This window comes from Camelus dromedarius, chromosome 2 (assembly GCF_036321535.1).
Source record: "Camelus dromedarius isolate mCamDro1 chromosome 2, mCamDro1.pat, whole genome shotgun sequence".
Classification (NCBI taxonomy): Eukaryota; Metazoa; Chordata; class Mammalia; order Artiodactyla; family Camelidae; genus Camelus; species Camelus dromedarius.
In genome coordinates, this window is record NC_087437.1 from 58,092,292 (window position 1) to 58,112,536 (window position 20,245).

Sequence of the window (20,245 nt, forward strand, 5' to 3'; positions counted from 1 at the left end):
GGTAAAAGCACCTTGTACATGATTATGTGTCAAACAAATTCTACAATCGTTAGCCCAAATATTAAATATAAAATGTCTCTTCCACAAAAGACACGCATGGGACCACCCAGAATCATGTAAGAAAGTGGTGGCTCCTTGTTGCCAGGACTTCAGGAATTGTGTTATCAGCAACCCCCACTGCATATCGCGTGTACAGTCCATCCTTAGCTTCCAAAGTACTTTCACACCCAACGGGCTTGCTGGTCCACACCCACCAGTGACCAGGAGTTCAGAAACTTTTGTCCCCTCTTCACAGATGAAGATTCAGAAATTGGGTCTCTGAACTCCTAACCCAAAGCATGTCCCCATGGACCACCCCGCCTGCCTGCAGTAGCACATAAAATGCTAGGGAGAAAGGCTCAGAAAAATCTTAATTTAAAAGGCTATTGAATTCTTTTTAATTTTCTGTCATTGCTTATTAATACGGCCAGTACAAGCAGACTTGGGGCTAATATTTCAGCAATTGAAAAGCAGAAAGTAGCTCTATAATTACCCTAATGCTTCTAATAGAACTCTACAATGAGCATAGAATTATGTACAGAGGGGGGAAAATTGTATTAGACACCTCTGAACCTTTCTAAATTATATTACTGAGAACCTTGGCAAATGAGCAGGAAGTATTTAAAGAAGATTAAGATGAATTTCCCATTTGGTGTCCTACTTAATTTGCACGAAAATATTTGGCTGTCACCTTCCGTGTAAACTGCCTTCTTGGGGCCTGCCACGGTGAAGTCACAGTCTGCTGATGAGACAGCCCTGAGCTTTTGTACCACTAACAGCAGCAGGGGCCAGGTGACCAGACCAACAGGGGCCAAGCTCCCCTAGAATCTAATGAGTCATTCTCCTGAAAGCCACAGGAGGGGATCTGGGCTTCCCCACGTGTCCTGTGACATGACACCAGGACTTCCTCAAAAGAGAGCAGAAACCACTCTCCAGACATTACCTAGAAAAATAACTAACTGCCCCCAAACCAACCACCACAGCAAACCTCCACATCTACCCCAGGGATTTCAAAAGCAGAGCTATTGGATGCAAGTTTCAGCGTCAGTTAAGAGGGATTTGATTCCACGTTTGGAATCCTAGCATCATAGATCCGAAGGCAGCCCAATTTCCTCATTTGACAGCTGGGGAAAGTGAGGGCTGAAGAGAGGAAGTGAGTTGAAGACGCACAATAAGGAACACAGCGAGGTCTCAAATGCCTGTGATATCACAGGATTCTCCACTTCCCGGAACACTTGGGAACGTCCTTAATGCTTCTTAGCCTTGTGGAGGCAGGCTTCATCAACCACTTCTCAGAGCCCAGTCCAGGTGTTTCCCACGCCCGGGTTCTTCTGTCCCCAGCTGATTTTGGAGGAGAGCATAGCATCCCCAACTTGTTGACCAGCTCTCTACCGGCTCCCCTGAAGACAAATACAGGGACTTTTTCATCTTGGAGATCTCTACCTCTCATCACAGCAGAGAGGCAACAGGTAAACGGAGCACCAAACCCAAGGACATTTACAAGCTCTGGAATTTTCTAAACCTTGTTGCCCCTGGTCCGTGATGTACAATCTCATCTCTTTCTGAGAAAGGTATTGGAACTTCCATTTCTGTTCCTTAACTGGGAGGTGAAGTCCCACCCCTCTGTCCTTTAAGAATCCCTCTTCTCCTCCCCGCCAGCACCCCTCCATCCACCTCCCACCTGAGCAGTGGGAACCAGCATTTGACTAGAGATGCACCCACTTCCTGGGGCAGCTATCCCCCCAGGGGAAGACTCCCCTGTGAAGGCTTCTTCTCACCCAATCACAACACAAGAAGGCAAGACTGATCAGAAAGGTAAGGAGTGGTAAGAAATCTCCTCCTTGTCTGATGTCTCAGAGCGCATTCCCAAGCCCTTCTCAGCCTCTTCAAGACTCTTCCTGGCATCCAGCTCATCAGCGGCTCCAAGCTCACCCAGCCTCTGCACACAGCAAGCCAGTCACAGGGATTCCCTACAGAAGTGGGAAATGAAGAGAACTAGGGGTGGGGAGTGGAGGGGAGCTGCTGGGGAATCTCTCCACAGCCCCCACTTCTCAAGGGACCTGTAGGAGCAGAAGTCTTAATACCTTTACTTCCAGTCCAGTGCCCACCGTCTTCATGTCACCAGCAGGTGCCCAGTCTCCAGCACCACCTTAAATTCTCAGAAAGATCCGTGTCACCTTAAACTCCATATGCAGACTTGTCAGTGAGAATTCCACATTCTCCCACTACCTGAATATACACCCCAAACCATCTCTAAGTCACGTCTCTCCCCTAAAGGATCTCCCGCTCTTCTAAGTGAGAATTATTAGTATAAGCATCAGATTTAAAAGCCTCAGCTTTATTTCAATTCCGTTAATCCAGCCAAGCCAGAGGTTTTCAATCCACGTAGCCTATCACTATGGACTGGGGTGGGGGCTCTTCCCCTCCTGAAGGCCCCTTGGGCTTGTTCTCCGAAGTAGCTGAAATGAGCATCCCACTGGGTCAGTCCTATATTTTTTTAAGTGTCTGGGAAACTAATAAAGGCAGGAAAATTTTTTTTTTAAGTTTCCTGGGAAATCTAGCTTTTTATTTACAAAACTTAAAAAAAATAACTAGGAGCTCCACTCTAAGTACTCAAGAAGATGCTGAACCAAAGTGTGTAAAGAATCAAACTAGATCTTTATTCAGACAGCTTTATGTTAGGCTCCTCTGTTCACAGGCTGACCCACTAATCCTATTTAGAGGAAGTAAAAAAGGATTTTCAACCAAAATGTGGAAGAGAAGGGCAGTTTCATGTACTGTATTGCTCGCTTAAAATATCACACATGCACTAATCTGTAAAGCAACCCTATGAAGTTGGCATTCTCTTCAGAACCTTTAAAAACTAAAACAGAGTATAAAATTAAGAGATGAAATACATTCGTTTATCCCTGCGTCATTAAGGAAGAAAAGGTTCAGAAAGGATAGTTTGCTCAAGGTCACACAGCGATCCAGTAACAGACTCCGGTCTGCCTGACTCCTAAGGCCACATTTTTGTTTCCCACCATCCCACTCTGCTTCTTATAATTTCAGAGACTGACAACTCCTGTTTATCTTCTCCTCTTCCATCGATGCTTACTCTCACTTCCAGATCCAGGAGGACCAAAATCATGGGTATTGTTCCTCTCAAACAATGAAATGTGTTTGATCCACAAATTTGGCTACAAACATACTGCCGCTGGACCCGAAATTCTCCATGCCAACCTGGTATCCTGTGAGCATTTCAGAGATGTGCGCAACACCAGTCGGCTAGTTACTGAGCATCTCAAAGGGCGATCACATGGCTCCAAGTCTTTGATATTTGGAGCTCAACTTTGGGATGTCTTGGGTGTCGCTGCAGGAGCTTGCTTATGGCTGTGGGACCCCCAGCAGGAGCAGGGGGGCTGGGATTAAAGGAGGCATCCAGACATGAGGTGGGTAAGGGAGGGTCGGGGAGAGAAATCAATAGCTCCCTTCCCATATTTCTAAAGTGAACATCAAGGTGCAACAATAAATGATTCCTCCATCACAGAGAGAAAGAGGAGACATGAGGAAAGAGAGGATGGGGGAGTTAATAACAAACATATTCCTTTATACTGAACAGTTTTCCCTCAGGAGATCCAACAGCTCTGTACGGGTCAAGAGGTATTTACAAATTGGTGCCAAGTGACAAAACTGAGGTTCAGAGAGGTTAGGGTCTTGTTCAAGGTCACCAAGCCAGTCAGTAAGGGTGAGAAGACAAGGATTCAGGTTTCCTGACTCTGCACCCAGGGCTCTTTCTTTTGTACCATCCGCTAAGAGGCACTACACACCAATACAGATAAAAGTATGACCATGGCTAACTAAGTAGGTAGATAATCACCTACTATGTGCCAGGCACTGTACTGGAGACTGGGAATATAGTAGTGAACAAAACAGATAAAAATCCCTGAGTGCTCACAAGCCTCCTCACACGATGGAGATGGCCTCGCTCTAGGGGTGAAGTCACCGGCTTTCTAGTTCCCACCCTACCAGGAACTTGCTATGTGGTAGGAGAGATGGACTGAAGACTGGGACAAACTGGAGAAAGGGTGGCATTTCTATGGAAGGCAGCTGCTGTTCAGTACCAGGTGATTATGGCCACACAAAAAATAAGGTATGGTCCTTCTAATTTTCCAAGTTGGAAATCTGGTTTTGTGCAAAACCTCCCAACTTTTAAATGTTTGCTCTAAATATTTAAAAACACCATGCTACTCAAATCAAATGCATATACAGGAGAAACCCAAGCCCACAGGAAACCAGTTCTAAGTCTGATGTGAATCTGGATAATACACGGTCAGACCAAGTGGCCGGTTCCTGACGAAGGGACCACAGAGGCATGGAGTTATTGGTGCTATAAATCTGTGTGCCCATCAGCATTCTCTATTTTTCAAATATCTATAGATGTTATTATGAAAAAATTCAAAGTAATGTACATGGTTAGCTAAAGTCACAGTAGCTTTCTATAACTGCTCATCTTTCTCCAATAAATGGATAGTAAAAGTATAACCAGTACCATTTGAACCCTCATAATTTTTTAACTGGTAAAAAAGACCCTCATGTTTAGAAAAGGTTGGAAGCAACTGGACTAGACAAGTTCTGAAGCGCACACTTTTATAATTCCACGGCCCTGTGCTGCAGAGAAGTGCGAGACTCAGAAGAGAGCTCACCTCAACACACCAGGGTATGTACTTCAAACTCAGCACACACGGGGCCATCTCAGTGCCTACTGCGAACTGTGTTCCACCTACCTGCTCAAGTTCAAGAACAAAAAACCAAGTAGCCAACCATATCAGCAGTGTTTACTGAACAACTCTGTTTCCGGCGAGGAGAAAAAGACAAACAAGAACAGAACCATGATAATCTATCACTGGGCTCTCATGACAATGGGAAACGTCAGACACCAACCACAAATGACTGCAGATTCATGACTGATCAGGGCAACTGAGACACCTGGGAAGTCAGACTGCCCACTGAGGAGAATCCACCCTGTCCCGGGCCAGCCTGAACGGCCTTCTCAAGAAGTGATGATCTGAGTGAGCTGAGAACATTTGGGGAAGTAGAGGTGAAGGCGCTGCACAGGCGTGTGGGAGGAGGGATGGGGCATTCCAGAAAAGGGCTGCAGTGGTGGGGATGAGGGGTTTCCAAAGAACAGAAAGGCCAGTATGGTAGAAACCAAGAGAGGGAAGGCATCTGAGGTTTGAGATGAGGCGTGAACATAGGAGACCGAGCACTGAGGCCTTCTCATCACATTCAGAACCTTTCAGGTCGCGACATCAGGACCTGGCCGGAGGTGGAGCCAGAGACATAAGCAGGAGCCAGGTCCCCCAAGGCCCTGTGAAATACGCTAAGGAGTTTGAACTTTCCGTGAAGAACGATGGCAGGCCCCTGAGGGTTCAGGCATATTTAAAAGGCGACTCAGCATGCAGAATGGACTTAAGAGCTGCATGATTAGAAGTGGAAAACCCAGGGAGACGATTGCAGTAACCCAGGAAACAGGTAACAGTGGCCTGAAGTGAGGAGGTGACGGTGGGAATGGAGGTGGGAAAAAAAACAGAGTCTGGAGGAGGAGGCAGAATGGACAGGCCTCTGTTCCTTTTCAGCTCTGGGGCAGGAGGACGAGACGGGGGCCTCAGGGTGACTCCCAAGTTCCTGTCCTGGGCACTTTTGTGAAAGGTGGCATGGCTGGCTGAGGAGAAGCAGGGCTGAAGCACAGACAGATTCACTTTGGACACTCCATCTGTGGCACCTTTGGGCCATCCAAGTGGAAGAGTCTAAGGGGGAGACCAGCAGTCCCGGCTGGGGCACTGGCTCGGAGGCAGCAACAGGGATGGAAAATGGCGCTGCAAGTCGGTGAGAGAAAGTGTGAGGGGAGAAGAGACCAAAGCGTCACCAAGGGCTGGACAGAGAAATACAGGTCTGTCCCTTCCATGGAGATGGAGAAAAAGGAGAAAACCAGGAAGAGTATGCTGCCACGGAAGCCAAGCGGGGAGAGTTAGGAGAGAATGGTGGACAAGGTCAGGCTGGAGAAGTTAAGGCGAATCTCAGCACCATGCTGGTTTTTCCTTCAGGGCCTTAAACATAATCTACTCCCCCCGTCCACTGTCCATCTCCTTCTAAGACTTGTATCAACGACATGAATGCTTGTTCCCCACAGACGGCTTACTGCACTGAAATTCTCTAGGGTCTCTACAGAAGGAATGTATGGAGACTGCTCGTGTGATTGTTCAGGAAGGAGTCAGTAAAGCAGGAGAAACTGCAGAAGAAGGGGGCAGAGATAACCCCCAAGGAGGGGGCTGGGCCTGCAGAGAGGATGGGATCCAGGACACAGAACAGAGGTAGTTGCTCTTGAATGACACAAAGATATTCAAAGATCATTTCCCATCAGTTCTCCTTCTCCAGAACCAGAAATGATAAAGTTCTCTCCCATGAATTTCTACTCTGTCCAGATGAGCTCATCCACCCAGGATGTTCCATCCCCCCCTGAGATTACATCACAGGAAAACAATGAGTAAGGAGGCTGGGGACGAGGCTTCTCAGAGGATTCCAGTTCCAATCTTTGCATCATAAGCACTAGATTTTCAAGCAGTCATTTTGGTCCATCGATGGATTTTGAAGCCCAATGCCAACGTGATTCAATGCTTTAAGTCAAGCAAGGTACAAACATTTGCCCTTAGAAAGCAGGGAAGCTGGACGGGGTTATTTACTTAAATAATTACTCACTTTTCAAAAGCAGACACAGCACTAAAGAGGCAGATCCCTTAGTTCACATAAAACCCAATTCAATTTATAAATTTTGATTTCCAAATAACTGTCTTAGTACATTTGGCATCTGCCTTTCACTGAGAAAAGATCAGCTCCCCATTCTCCCCAAACGATAGACTACATTAACTATGTCCTAATTAAATGTTCTAAATCTGGAGTGAAATGGGGAGCGGGGCAGCACTGGGGAGTCTGCCTTCATACGACTGCCCTAATTTACATAGCATCAAGAGCCCATTTAACCTTTATGCAGCCTTAAATCAATCAATTAGCTGAGACATACATTATTATTTCCAAAATGACGAGACTGTGGATAAGATAGTATTTCAAACAAAGGACTTTCAATAAATATAAACCACAAGCATCAAAAGAATGTTTGTTCTGAGGGCTGCCAAGAAAGGCCAAATGATAGAATGAAAAAGACTGGACCAGGAGGCAGAAGAATCATATTAGCAACCAACCGGCTTGGAGAACAATCAAACCAACCTCTCCTCCACTCTGCCCACTACTCCCTGACTTCCATCCTCCCTCCTCGTTTAACACCTCTTTGTTTTATGCCAGCAACCAGCACAGAGCCCAGCATGGTAACGGCGCTCTTGTTATAGAAAGGTGCAAAGGGTTAGGAGCCCGACTGCCTAGGTTTGAATCCAGCCTCTCACCAGCTTGAGCAAGTTGAACTGCTGTAGTTTCCTTATCAGCAAAGCAGGACAGTAGCAGCACCCCCATCACAGGATTGTTGTGAGGATTAAATGAGTTAATGATTACAGAGCACTTCGAACAACACCTGATAAACAGCAGGGAAGAGTTTCTCAACACCATCAGTATCCTCACCACCACCAGTTTGACCTTGAAAAAGTCACTCTTCACCATGGGGTTAAATTTCCCTACCAGCAACATGATGGGATGGATGAACTGATCTCAGGAAGATCCCCGCTGGTTTAAGTCCTCTATAATTCTTTGAATCCTATTACAACTCTCTAAATCCTCCTAAGGCTCTGAGTTCTTAGACCAGCAGCAGAGAGAGAAGATCCCCAGGAGTCTTACCAGCCCCTGGAGCTTTGACTCCTCCCAACCACAGGCTGGACCCAGTGTCCTGTGGTCCACTCAGCCAGCCCCCTTCCTTGCTGTAGCTACAGACTGTTCAGAGATGAAAATATTCATTGTGATACTCAAAGCTGTGTAGACAGCAGAGATGTGAGAAAAGAACACACATCACAAGAAAAAAAAAAGAGACAAGGAACAATCAAAAGACAGAAAGCAAACATGACACTCTAGAAATACACTGTGCCCACCAGGTTATTTATTTAGCATCCTCCATCTAATAGCAATTAAAAAAGACTGCGAACTACAAGGCAGCTCGGCGGCAGGGAAACGTTCTGTACTTCGAAGCACAGTCTCTCAACGTGCCTTCCCTTCACTTTAAACCCAGGCAGCCCCCCCCACCCCTAGGGAGGTTAGCAGATGCTGAGTGGACAGTCTCAGGTGCAAACACCTTTCTCAAGAAGCAGTCACTCACTGGACATTTACCTCACCTCCACCTTGCTCAAAAGTTAAATCAGTATTCAGGATGATCAAATTTCCTTTCCCTTCAGGGCCTCAGTTTCCACTTCTGTGAAATGGAGGTGGGAGAAACTCAGGCCACCCAATTTCAAAGTTTCCTAACAGCATTAAAGTTGTAGTATTCCATCAGTGATTTCCACTTTGTGGAAGGAAAATTTTTTCTTAATGAGGTTAAAAAATAAAAAAGAAGAACGTTTATAATTATTTGCTGTTTTCTGCCTGAAGCTAGACTTCCTGGGTTCAAATTCCCACTCTACCAGTAGCTCTGTGACTTTGAGCAAATTACTTAACGTCTCTGTGCTTTGGATTTCTCATAGGTAAATAAGAATAAAACCTCCCTCATAGGATTGTTGTTAGAATTAACTGTTGTTAATATATGTATAAAGTATAAAGCACTTAGACTATTCTTGGAACATGGTAAACATTATTTTAGTGTTGTTTTTATTATTTTCAGTTACATAGATGGTTTTTATATTCAAAGGGAAAACCTGGGAAACAGTATGCTAGGACTAACACACACAAACACACACACCCCCCCACACGGCAGGCAGATGGAGAAACCTGTTTTCTAATCATGATTCTGCCCCCAAACTAGCTATGTGCTAATGAATAAACTACAGCCCCTGAGTCTCAAACTCCAAACCAGAGAAGATAAACAGACAGCCACAGTGTTCCGTTTGACCTACAGTTTTAAACCACATTTTGTTCCTTTAGTATTTAATTTTGTTCTCAATATTTGAAAATCTGGAGATTTCACATAAAAATCAAGGTTCATCAGGTCTCTTAAAACATTCAAGTTCTATCTGCCCTAGACTCTCAGCAGTGGTTCTGAAAGTGCAGAGTCTGGCTCAGCAGCAGCTATGTCACCTGGAAGCTTGCTAGGAAGGCAAATTTTCAGGGCTGGAGCCCAGACCTACTGGATCAGAAACTCTGGGGGTGGTCTCAGTGTGTTAAGACCCAGGAGACTGAAGCACAGTAGCAGAGAGCACAGCAGTGGAGGGATGACTGGCCGGGGCTGAGGAACAGGGGCCCCCCTGAAACAAGGTTGGTGAGAGGTGATCTCCTTCACCTGCCAACTCCCCGGCATCCCTGACGCTGACATCAGGAACCAGCTGGCATTGACTGCGCTGCCCACTGTGCTCATTTTCTTTACTGCCCAGTCCCTGGTGGGCGCTGGGCTCCCCAGCTCGGATCGAGAGGGACCACCCCTTCTCACAGCTGGGCTGTAAGCCCCTCAGGCACCATACGCCAGCGGATTGTGTCGTTCCAGATCAGAAACACAGTCTGAACGGAAGCAGGCTGCACACACCAAGGGCACAGCTGAGAGAACAAACTGTTGCGTTTTCTTTATTAATCACAACACCATCCGCACAAGCAGCTGCTATTAGGAACAGCTGCAGCTGCTAAAAGGGTGATCTTGAAGCCACCTAGAAAAGTGCTTACAAGTTGCACACCAACCACAAGCATGTGCAGACCTGCAGTCTATTGCCTTGGCTCTTCCAACCGATCCTCAGTGCCTCTCTCTGGACCAGAAATCCTCCTTCCCCCATACTCTGAGGTGAGGTAGGAGGGGTAGGTTTTTGGAATCAGCATCACACAAAGAATATGGAGTGAGCTTCAGAGGACTTCAGTTTGACTCCACCTCAACCATTTAGAGACCTTGAGAGAGCTACTTAATGTCTCTTGATCACTTTCATCCCATGTTAAAAAAGAGGCAATAATAAGACCTACCTCATATGGTTACTGTGAGAAGTCAAAATTAGGTTATGCCTATGAAAGTATTTTGCAGACTGTGGAAGTCCAGGTAAAAAATAAAGGCTCTATCATCATCCCATGAAAACTGCAGTGTGACCCAGAAATCAGCTAATACAGAATCCACTGTTACTAGCTTAGGGCTATCAGAGGTGAAATCAGAGAATTACATGCTACAAAGGGCCTTCTGGGGACCTGTAACCCAACATTTCTACACTGTCCTCCTCTCCCCTAGTCCCTGAATTCTATCAACAGGAGCCTACGCATAGGGCAGCCCCACTTGGAAAATCTCTACCTGTGGGAAAATCACTACATTCTAAGGCAGGCAGCCCATTCTGTCCACCTTGGGCAGAATCTGAATATAGACCATCCCTCCTTGTAGACGCCAAATAAAACTTGCTATAATTTAAGCAGCCTTGAAAGCTGCTTTCAGATGCACCCACCCCAGGGCCTTTGCACATGTTGTTCTAGCTACCTGAATACTCTTCCATCAGTCTTCAGATGCCTGGGTCCTTCTTACTCTTCCAGTTCAAATGTCACTACTTGAGAGAGGCCGCCTCTACCACTCTGTACCTCATTCTACCCAGTTACCCTCCGTCATAATAATCTGTTTGGTTTTTTTCTAAGCACACATCCCTGTTTATTCGTGAGCTCAAATCTTGTTGAATCCCCCAAAGAACATAAGCCCTATGGAGGTAGTGACCTTGCTTCTCTTATTTGCCACTCTGTGCACTTAGGATATGCAGTAATTACACCATAGTAATTATACTAGTTCATGATAGGCACTCTGATATATGTTGAACGAATTAATGAATGAATGCTTAACACTATTCTACATACATTGTAAATATTCAAATACTCGTTAGAAGAAACAAAAACCTACACAAGACTTACACCAACCCCCACTACTAACTTAACTCACAAATAGTAATCATGTCTTCTTGTGGTGAGGAAAGAACTATAACAAATAAACAAACTGAACAACAGTTCCCCATGCCAGCTTTATTCATAGCAGCACTGTCCCTAGTAATCTGTCTCTTTCTCTTGTGCAGAGGGGATTCAAGAAAAGGCACTTAAGTGGATGAAAAACAAGATAGCTGTTTCTTGGAGACAGGTCCTCACATAATGGCATAATTATGAACTCTCCTTAAAGAGATCACTCAGCTGGCAAGTAGTCACCCAAGTCCATTGTGAACACTGTCTCAGACCCTCAGAAGCAGACGGTCGAGGCCCAACAATCAGACACGGAGAATGCGTACCCACAGAGTATGTACTTAGCCACGGCACCCTCAGCCAGCCTCACCTACCCTGTACCAGGGAGGGTGGGAGAGCCCAGAGAGGCATGGAAGCTGCTCCCCTTGCCTGGTCTGGGAACACGGACTCAGGCCAGTAACCATGAAAGATGCCTGGGGGAAAAAGCCACAAGCCCTTTGCAGGCAGTGTGTGGAGAAGACACTGGAGATCTGGGCAGAGCCCTGTTCTGTAACCTACTAACCTACTCTATGACCCTCAACTAAGTCATATCACCTCCCAGAGTCTCAGTACTCCCATCTGTAAATGTACCAGTTCCTATACAACAGTTCTCAACGACCGGTCCAAAGACTATACCACACCATACCAGATGCTAATACGTACTGTAGTCTATAAAGCACTGTACAAAGATGAATTATTATTGATGGCAAATAACAGTAGTTTATGATCATAAAGAACTGCTGCAATTTGAATTCCAAAGGTGGCATCTGAACACTTGTACGCTGACTGATAAGTACACAGAACACCTTTGTGGGCAAGATGACTTAATGCTTTCTGCACATCCTTTAAAGCCCCAAGTGTGGGTGTGCAGCAGGCTCTCAAGTACCCTGGATGCCCAGGGAAGAAAAGCCAGAGTCTACAAGAAAGGGGACATTTCCACAAGTCACTGTTTGCTGCTCTCAGTCAATAAGCTACAGCAATTACTTGGGACATTCCTTAAACCGCCCTGTGATAAGTTTTGAGGATGTTATTTCTGGGATCTAGAAAAAAACTCCCCTACCACATAAGGAGATCAAAAAAAGATTTTCTTGACTCCAGAGAAGATGACATAGAGACTGGCTTAATGGGAGGGGGAAGTCATAAAGAGACAGTGTCAGAAAGAGCTCATGCCTTAAATAGAGCCTGAAATAAGGCAGCTTCGCACAGAAGGGCTTTTTGAAAAATCACTTAACATTCTGTTAGTAACTAGTGTTTACACGACCTCACTGGGTGCTGCCAAGATAAAGGAGCAGAGATTACTTAGCCAATAGCATGGGGAAGAATGTGCTGGGGGCTATAAAAGGTGACCAGGTGTTAGAAGAACCCAGAGGAAAGGAAAATTTTTTTCTCCTTGGAGAGACAAAGGAAAGCTTCATGAGTCAAGTGGCATTTGAGCTGGGAGAAGAAAACAAAGCAGAGATAAGGTGTCAGAATGCTGTCATCAGAAGCTGAGACTCTTAACTGCCTCTGTGACATAGATGTCTTGACAGGTTAGAAAAGCAACCAACTTTGGACCCCTGCAAAAAAAAAAAAAAAAGTATATTTAAATAAATGTTAACATTACACAGAACTTCAAAGAAAATTGGCATTAAAACACAAAATACATTTAAAAAATAAATCTATGAGTAACAGGTGTGACTCTCTATTAATGCATTAAATAAAATCTAACAGCAAATCTGACATCCGCCATAATTTCAAAGCAGTGATAAATGATTTTTTTCAAGGCATCTGTAACAACTGTAACATGAAATGGAAATATCTGTGATTTCTACTGGCAACAAAAGCAAAAAAACAAGAGGTACTGCTAATGGCTTGGTACCTACTTTTATAATGGAAGGAAATTCAGTTTTTCAGTTAGAGGTTAAAAATAAAAGATGTAATTTTTCCCCATTCAAGTCCACAGAGTTCCAAGTTTCCATGTTTCCATTGACCATAGGTTAAGAAATCCTAATAGAGAAAACAGCCTGAGAAAAAGAAGTAAAGGAGAAATGCGGGTAATGTTACGAGACCATGTAGAACATGCAAAGACACGAAGAGGAGGAGGCACTGAAAGGCTGGTCAGACCCTCAGAAGTCACCAACAAGAAGGTCCACCATCCTGCAGTCATCAAATCACAGAATGTGCTCTAAGTTCCAGAACAAGCATCTTCTTTTGGAATCAAAGAATCAAAGATGAATGAAAGGAGCTAAAGAACACCTTTTCACAGGTTATAGCTTCTGTTCAAATGTGTAGTAGATGACAGCGTATTGACAAATTTACTAAAAATACACATATCCGATAGGATTATGTACATAAAACATATGCATGTAAGTATGAGTGGGTAAAAGCATGTTTTATAAACATAGATGTCTAGGGGGAAAAAGTACGTCAACTATTAGCAGTAATTAGAATTTGGAGGTGATTTTACCTCTTTGTATTTTCTATAATTGGAACATGGGCAAAAAGGGCCCAAAGAGGTTAGGTGACTTATTCAGGGTAACACACATTCTAGACAGTACAAAACAGAGCTGGAACTAGAACTCAATCCTTCGGTACTCTCAGATTCAGAACTGAATACACTTGTACACACAAGGTAGGTATGATTATTTGCGTCAACCTCCATACTCTTCTGAATATGAGACTCAGAGTCTGTTAAGTGACTTGCCCAAAGCCACACAGCAAGTAACTGGAAGAGCTGGGGCTAGAATCTGGTTCTCCTGCCCCTCCGGAGTGCAGAACAGTGTCACTTTTAAAGGCAAGGGTTTTGCATCAGCCTGACATTGGTTAAGCCCCAACTAAGCCATTTACTTGCTGGTAAACTTGAACAAATTTCTGAATTTTTCCAATCCTAGAGTTCCCCATACATCTTTACCTCCAAAGGTTATGATGTCAATTAAATGATCCAATGATGTGAAACCCTATTACACCCTCTGACACAGAGGAAACATTCTAATCATCTCAATCACTCTGCCTCCCTGTCTCTGTCCCACAGGGAAGGACTCCAGCATTACCTTCCAGGAGCCCACAGACATATCTGCTTGTTAGGCTGAGCAGCCTAGTTCGCGTCTCCAGAGTCAACTGGGATCAGCTCATTGTGCGTACAAGCCGCTCTGTTGGACAGGGAATGCAACATCAGGCCTAATACGGGACAGGATGTCAGAGTGCTGAGCAGCCAGTTTGGGGATCTCTGGGGATTCGGATTCAATAGGTCTGAAACAGGACCAGAGATCCCAAATTGTTAAAAGGCTCCAGGAGAGTCTAAAGAGCTAACACTCAGTGACAAGTTCCTCGCTTGACATGAGAGACTCTACTGTTTCTATAAATACAAAAAGGGGCCCAGTCTAATCCCAAGAAATGCATTATCCGATGGGGGGCCCAACAAGGCGTCCTGGGAAGATCCGGGATCATCAACTGCTCCAGGGGTCTCCTGTCACGCAGGGCAGCGACCAACCACCCAGAACCACGGATGGAGAACTGAAACCAACCCAAACTAGAAGCAAAAACAAATGTTCAAAGGGACTTCCCGGCCCTCGATACATAATGTTTTCAGAGTTGGAACAGACTTCAAAGACAACCTTGTCATCTGCAGATACTACAGTACCTTAGTGACTAGAACGCTAAGGAACTTACCAAGACTTGGAGGCCCACAAAGCAACGATCCACAACACAGTCCCTCAATAAAGACGGCTGGATGAACTTGTTACGGAAAAGTGACATTCAAACACTGGGAAGACAGGGTTTCAAGATGGCCTATTCTGAAGATACAGAAAATGCCTAAAGATATGGCAGGTCCAGCAGCCCTCAGGAGCACCTCACCAGAGCCCTGAGAGGAGCCGAGAGCCAGCAAACTATGCTCCTGGAGTTGACAGGATCTCCAAAGGCCCGTATGAATTCAAGTTTTTCCTCACTATTTTACCCTTAGCACCCTGCACACTGCTTGGCAAACAGTAGAACATTCAGTAAATATTTGTTGAATGCATGAAAGTAAGAGAGAAAGACAGATAGAGACAGATAGGCAGGCAAAAAGAGAACTTCCTTGCTCCTGCAGGCCTAGCAGGCTGCCGAGGACAGCACTCGCCAGGGACTGGGGCGTTTTTGGTGGCCTGACCCAAAAGCGATGGAAGATGATTGCTCCTGCAGTGGAAGGAACATGAGCTTTGGGGTCAGACATACCTGGGTTCAAACTCAAACTCTGTGTGACTTTGGCATAAGTACTTGACCTCTCTGAGCTGCACTGTTTCACCTTTAAAAGGGGATAATACCACCTCCTTCACCTCCACAATAGGCTTGATGATATTTATCCTTACAAAGGTTTTTGGAAGAAAATTACATGAACTAACAGATTTATGCAAAGTAGCTAGCACAATGGCCAGCAACCAGTATGAGCTTAACAAATGGCAACCTGGGCTGGAATGAATCACGCCCTCTACAGCCAGAGCATGTATTCTCCTGGGTCACCTCTAATCATACTCTGTAGTCTGACAGCAGGCTGCAGAAACAATTCCAGGGTTAAGGTCACTAGATTTTCTAATCATGCCCATTTCTTTTAAATAAATAATAAAATCAGGTATACGTTCCTTTTCAGCTTACAAAGCAACAACATTCACACATAACAATTCTGAAACAATGCATTACTACTGTCCACATTTAATAGATATGAATACCATTATCTGTGTTTAAGAGATGAAAAAACTAAGACCACCTAGCCAGCAAGAGGCAGACTGAGACAGGAACCACAGATTTTAACATTTTATTATAATGACCATTATTTTCTCAACCTGAAGTTCAAACAAATGCTTTTATTCTGGAATAAACTACTCGAACTCAGAGTGTTCCAGAACTCACCTTGGATGCTACTTGGATTACCCTAATACTTACAGTTGAAATCAGCAACAAGATCCTAAAAAGAAGAGGCGGCATTTTATTTTATTTTATTTTTTTTGAAACAAAGCCCCTCCTCTAGGTTTAATGCATCAACTCTTAATAGTCTCAACTAAGAGAAGAGGAACATGACTCAGAATCGAGCCAACGTGAGTTTTAGCAGCATTGCTTCTGTTTATTGGCCGTGGGACTCTGGATGATTCTTAACCCCAATAAACTTCAATATCCTCACTTGGGTGATGGGAAAGCAATACCTACTCCTAAGGCTGTGTGACGCTCCTGGCACCAAGAAGGCAATCAGTAAGTGACAACTTCCCTAATGACCACACCATGGTATCAACTGTTTGGATTGGAGGGGAAGCGATGGCTTGTTTCTTCCTGGCTTTTCTAGCTTCTGCATAACCCCTGTTCTGCATCTGTTCAATGGGGATACAACCAGTCTTCATCCGACCTCGCCAGGGAATGAAGATAACAAAAGAGCTGGCAGAGACATTATGCAAATACCAAATATTATTAAAACATTAATGAACTCTGGCAATTTCCCTGAATTTTGATAAATGGTGTTTATTATGCACTGCCAGCCTCTCCCACAATCTGGGCTCTCAAATATTAACTAGATAATAACAGCAATCATTCTCTTAAAAGACCAGGGTATAGAGAGAAAGGAGTGAGTCTAGATGACTCCCGCAAACATCTGCCTCCAAAGGACTCAGAATCTCGGGACAAGCAGAGAATGTCAGGACAGACCACGGAGAGCTGGGTGACCACCAACAGGCTCAGATCAACTCCACCAACTATGCAGATCCCTGCTGTGATAAGACAGTGGAGTTGCCTGGTGCTGATGGGTCACTGATTATGACAACAGTCTATCACCACTTGGCTCTTCTGTGGAAAGTTGCCTCCAATCGAGAGAAAACAAAAAGGATCTGGGAAGCTGGGGGTCTTCAGTCCAGGCTAACAGTCTTATACAGACAGGGGCTGCCCCTGCCAACTGCCTAAAAACAGAGGTAGTGTTACCCACAGCTCCATCAAAGAGGTCTGCACCAAATTCCTCTCCCATTTGGTTCTGTGTGAGGGGATAACGTTTCAAAGTCGCTGACAATCCTCAGGTACCGCTCAGAAAGAGGCAGAACAAAGCCATGAGGACTCACCCCCCGCACCCCCACCCCCCACCAAAACTCCTGGAAATAAGGGCCTGCCACTACCCCAGCAACACCTTCACAAACTGAGGGTCATTAAGATAACTTATTCGCATATTCATAAAAGACTGTGGCAAATGAAACAAAGTGCACAGAAAGGGATTTTGGGGTTTTTTTGTTTTTTGTTCAGCCCAGCGAAAATCCGCTTTAGAAAAAGTAAACCCACACAGGGACCCTCACTGTCGCCAAACCTTCACTTGTCTAGAGCGGCCGGCACCTCATTAGAGGACAGCAAGGAACTCACAAATGAATGCAGCACCACACACAGGCAAGCTCATTTCGCCATCTGCTTTCTAGTGTCCAGAGGGGCAAGAGGCTTAAATGACATTCTCCTGAATTTTCTCTCCTGCAGGTGGAAACATCAAATTCCTAGGGGGCAAGAAAGACGTCTCTTGCAAGGTCAACTGGATAAAAAGGAACAAAAGGGAATTTCATTGACCTGTCAACACAATGCCACTCATGACATTAAACACATGTATAAATTAAGCACCCTGCAATAATTCACCCTTCATATCTGGGTAAAGCCTTTGTGAAATCAGTGTATCAGCTGTGGGGTTAGCTGAGAAGTTCCTAATGAGCTGGGCATGGAAACTTACCCCTCCCCTCATCTTCCCATTTTCTGTTTCACGACTATCCTGATCAGTGGTACCCAGTACATTTTTCTAGCGAACACCTAGGGCAGGAGACATCAGAATTGATGCGGGGTCTGTACCAACACAATGGCAGACTTCCATGATTTATGTCAAAGAGAAAGGCTGTGATTAAGCAACTTAAATAACTGCCCTGAGCCTTCTCTGTGTATCCCCACCCATCTGACAATCACTGTGCTAGTTTCCAGATCTGGAAGCTCATCCCACTATCAGGTTAAGGAGCTGTTTAAACACAGACACACAGACACCACGTTTAATTCATCTGAATACACTTGTATTGACACAGGCTGAATGGCCGGATATCTAAACGGAGAGCTTCACAACGCCATACACAAGCTAGGCTACGCTAGGGAAGTGTGGAGCAAAAGGTAAAATCCAGCCCCAAGTTTTAACATGCTTCATCCAACTTCCCAGAACGTTACCACTGTCCGCGGCCACACGTTCAATTAGTATTACACCCCCCCACCCCGCCCCCGCCCCCGGGACTGTGAGGAGGAAGAAACCCTAGAGGTCAGGTACCCTGCGGGAGAACCAGCAACGGCAGAAAGCCGGCTGAAATTCAAGTAGGCAGCGGGAGGAAGGCAAAAGCTGTCTTCCCGTGCGGTCAAAGACCTTTTTTCAATCAAATTTTCCACTACCTGGAAATGTATTTGTAGAGCGCTCAGAGACACGGGTTAGGGCAGCGCTACATTGGAGCCCCGGTCCTGCAGAATGTGAACGGCCAGGCCACGTACTGCACGGCAGCCAGAGTTGCACTGTCGGAGCTGCAAGCTACCTGGGGGGTTCACAGCAGCCGACACTCACACAACACCTCAGTAGCAATAATCCTACCGACAGGATACCTGGGGAGGGGCTCGGTCTCCCAGGCCTGGCTCGATTATCTTCCTTCACATAACATTAAACAATCTCTTAAGGACCTGTAGGTGCAGGGCTGGGGGATGGGAGTGGCGGCATTATTCTACACCCGGACGTCCCTGGGGTTCGAAACCCGAGACACCTCTCTAGGCCAGCACAGAGACAATACACAAAGAGGAGGGGGCTGGCGCTCCTTGGGGTTGGAGCTCCGAGCGTTCATTCTCGAGCAGGCAATTAGGAATTCCGAGCTCAGCAAGAACCCCGGAGAAGCACCGGAAATGCTTCCGACCGCTTTAATGGGAAATCTGTTTGCAAACCAAAGTTGCAGAACTCTGGGCGCCCAGCCTCCTTCAGCGGGTTACTAGGGAACACCCAACAAGTTTGGCCACCGGGGGCTCGGCGTGACAGCGCCGCGCCGTAAGACTGGAGAGCAACTTGTCGCTCGGGCGCCAAGCCAGAGCCCCAGGCTATCTCGGCGCCCCGAGCTCTGGAGAGCACCCGAGACTCGGCGTTGGGAAGGGGCAGGTCGGTGCCTCTGGAGACAAATCCCTGAACTGAAAGGCGCCGCCGGTTCTCACCTGGACCGCGCGGCTTCCAGGGGTTTCCCCTCAGCAGCGAGACGTTTCACCACAAGACACCTCACCTGCCTACCAGCCCCCGGCCGGTGAGAAAATTAACAAAAGAGCCAGCGAATGGGGGCGGCAAAGGGACCCGGAGCAAAGTATAGTAAGGAGGGGAGGGAAGGCAGCTCAGGTTGCGGCAGAGAAAGAAGGGAAGAGGCGGGACAGAGATGGTTTATACCCCCCGGCACCTGGCTCCGGGAAGAAAACCAAGAAGAAAAGAGAGCCCGAGAAGGGGAAATGGGTTCTTTACTCCGCTTCCCATTACACGCACACACCTCCCTCTTTTCCTCCTTACCCAGCATGGAAAAGATGAAATCCTTGGCTGTGTGAATCTCCAGTGCTCTCTGGTCGTCGTATTCCCGCTGGTCGTGCTTCGTGAATTCTTGGATGAGTTTGTTCAATTCCTCCACCCGAGCTCCCGACCTGAAATCCAGCTCCGGGAACGCAGGCTTGTTGTTGCAGCCCAGGGAGGCTGCCTTGCTGGCGGTGGGAGCCGCCATCTTCATACAAAACGCGCCGAGTAGCAGCTCCGCGGCGGCAGCAGCACCCACCCCCGCCCCCCCGCCCGGCCCCCCTGGGCCTCCTCCCCTCGCGGGCTCGCTGGCGGTGACCCCCGCCCGTGGGCGGGCTTGCGGGCGGGCGTCTAGGCGGGCGGTCCCGGCTCGGTGCGCTCCGGGCGTCCGGGCTTCAGGAGGAGCTGGACTGCAGCGAGAGTGCGTGTGTGTGGCCCCGACACCCCTTCCTGCGGCCCCACGCCGGTCCCGATGCTGCAGGTCCCTGCCCTCCCCTGGCCCTCGCTGGCAACGGCGATAGCCCTGGTTGCGCTAACCCGAGCCTCCCCCGGGCGAGGAAAGTGAAGTGGAAACAATGTGAAATTCACCAGCTCTGAAATCAACAAGCTGCCGGCTCCGGTGTTACG

The 20,245-nt window shown here is 46.4% G+C and overlaps 1 protein-coding gene across 1 annotated transcript in view; it reads right to left on the minus strand.

Moving 5' to 3' along the window:
• Nucleotides 1–19,856, minus strand: part of MB21D2 (Mab-21 domain containing 2) — a 104,132-nt gene extending 84,276 nt beyond the window's left edge. The window contains exon 1 of the mRNA XM_010994374.3: nucleotides 19,622–19,856. Coding sequence (XP_010992676.2) covers nucleotides 19,622–19,832 — 211 coding nt within the window. The 5' untranslated portion in view covers nucleotides 19,833–19,856. The remainder of the gene's footprint in view (nucleotides 1–19,621) is intronic.
• Between the last annotated feature and the right edge of the window lie 389 nt (nucleotides 19,857–20,245).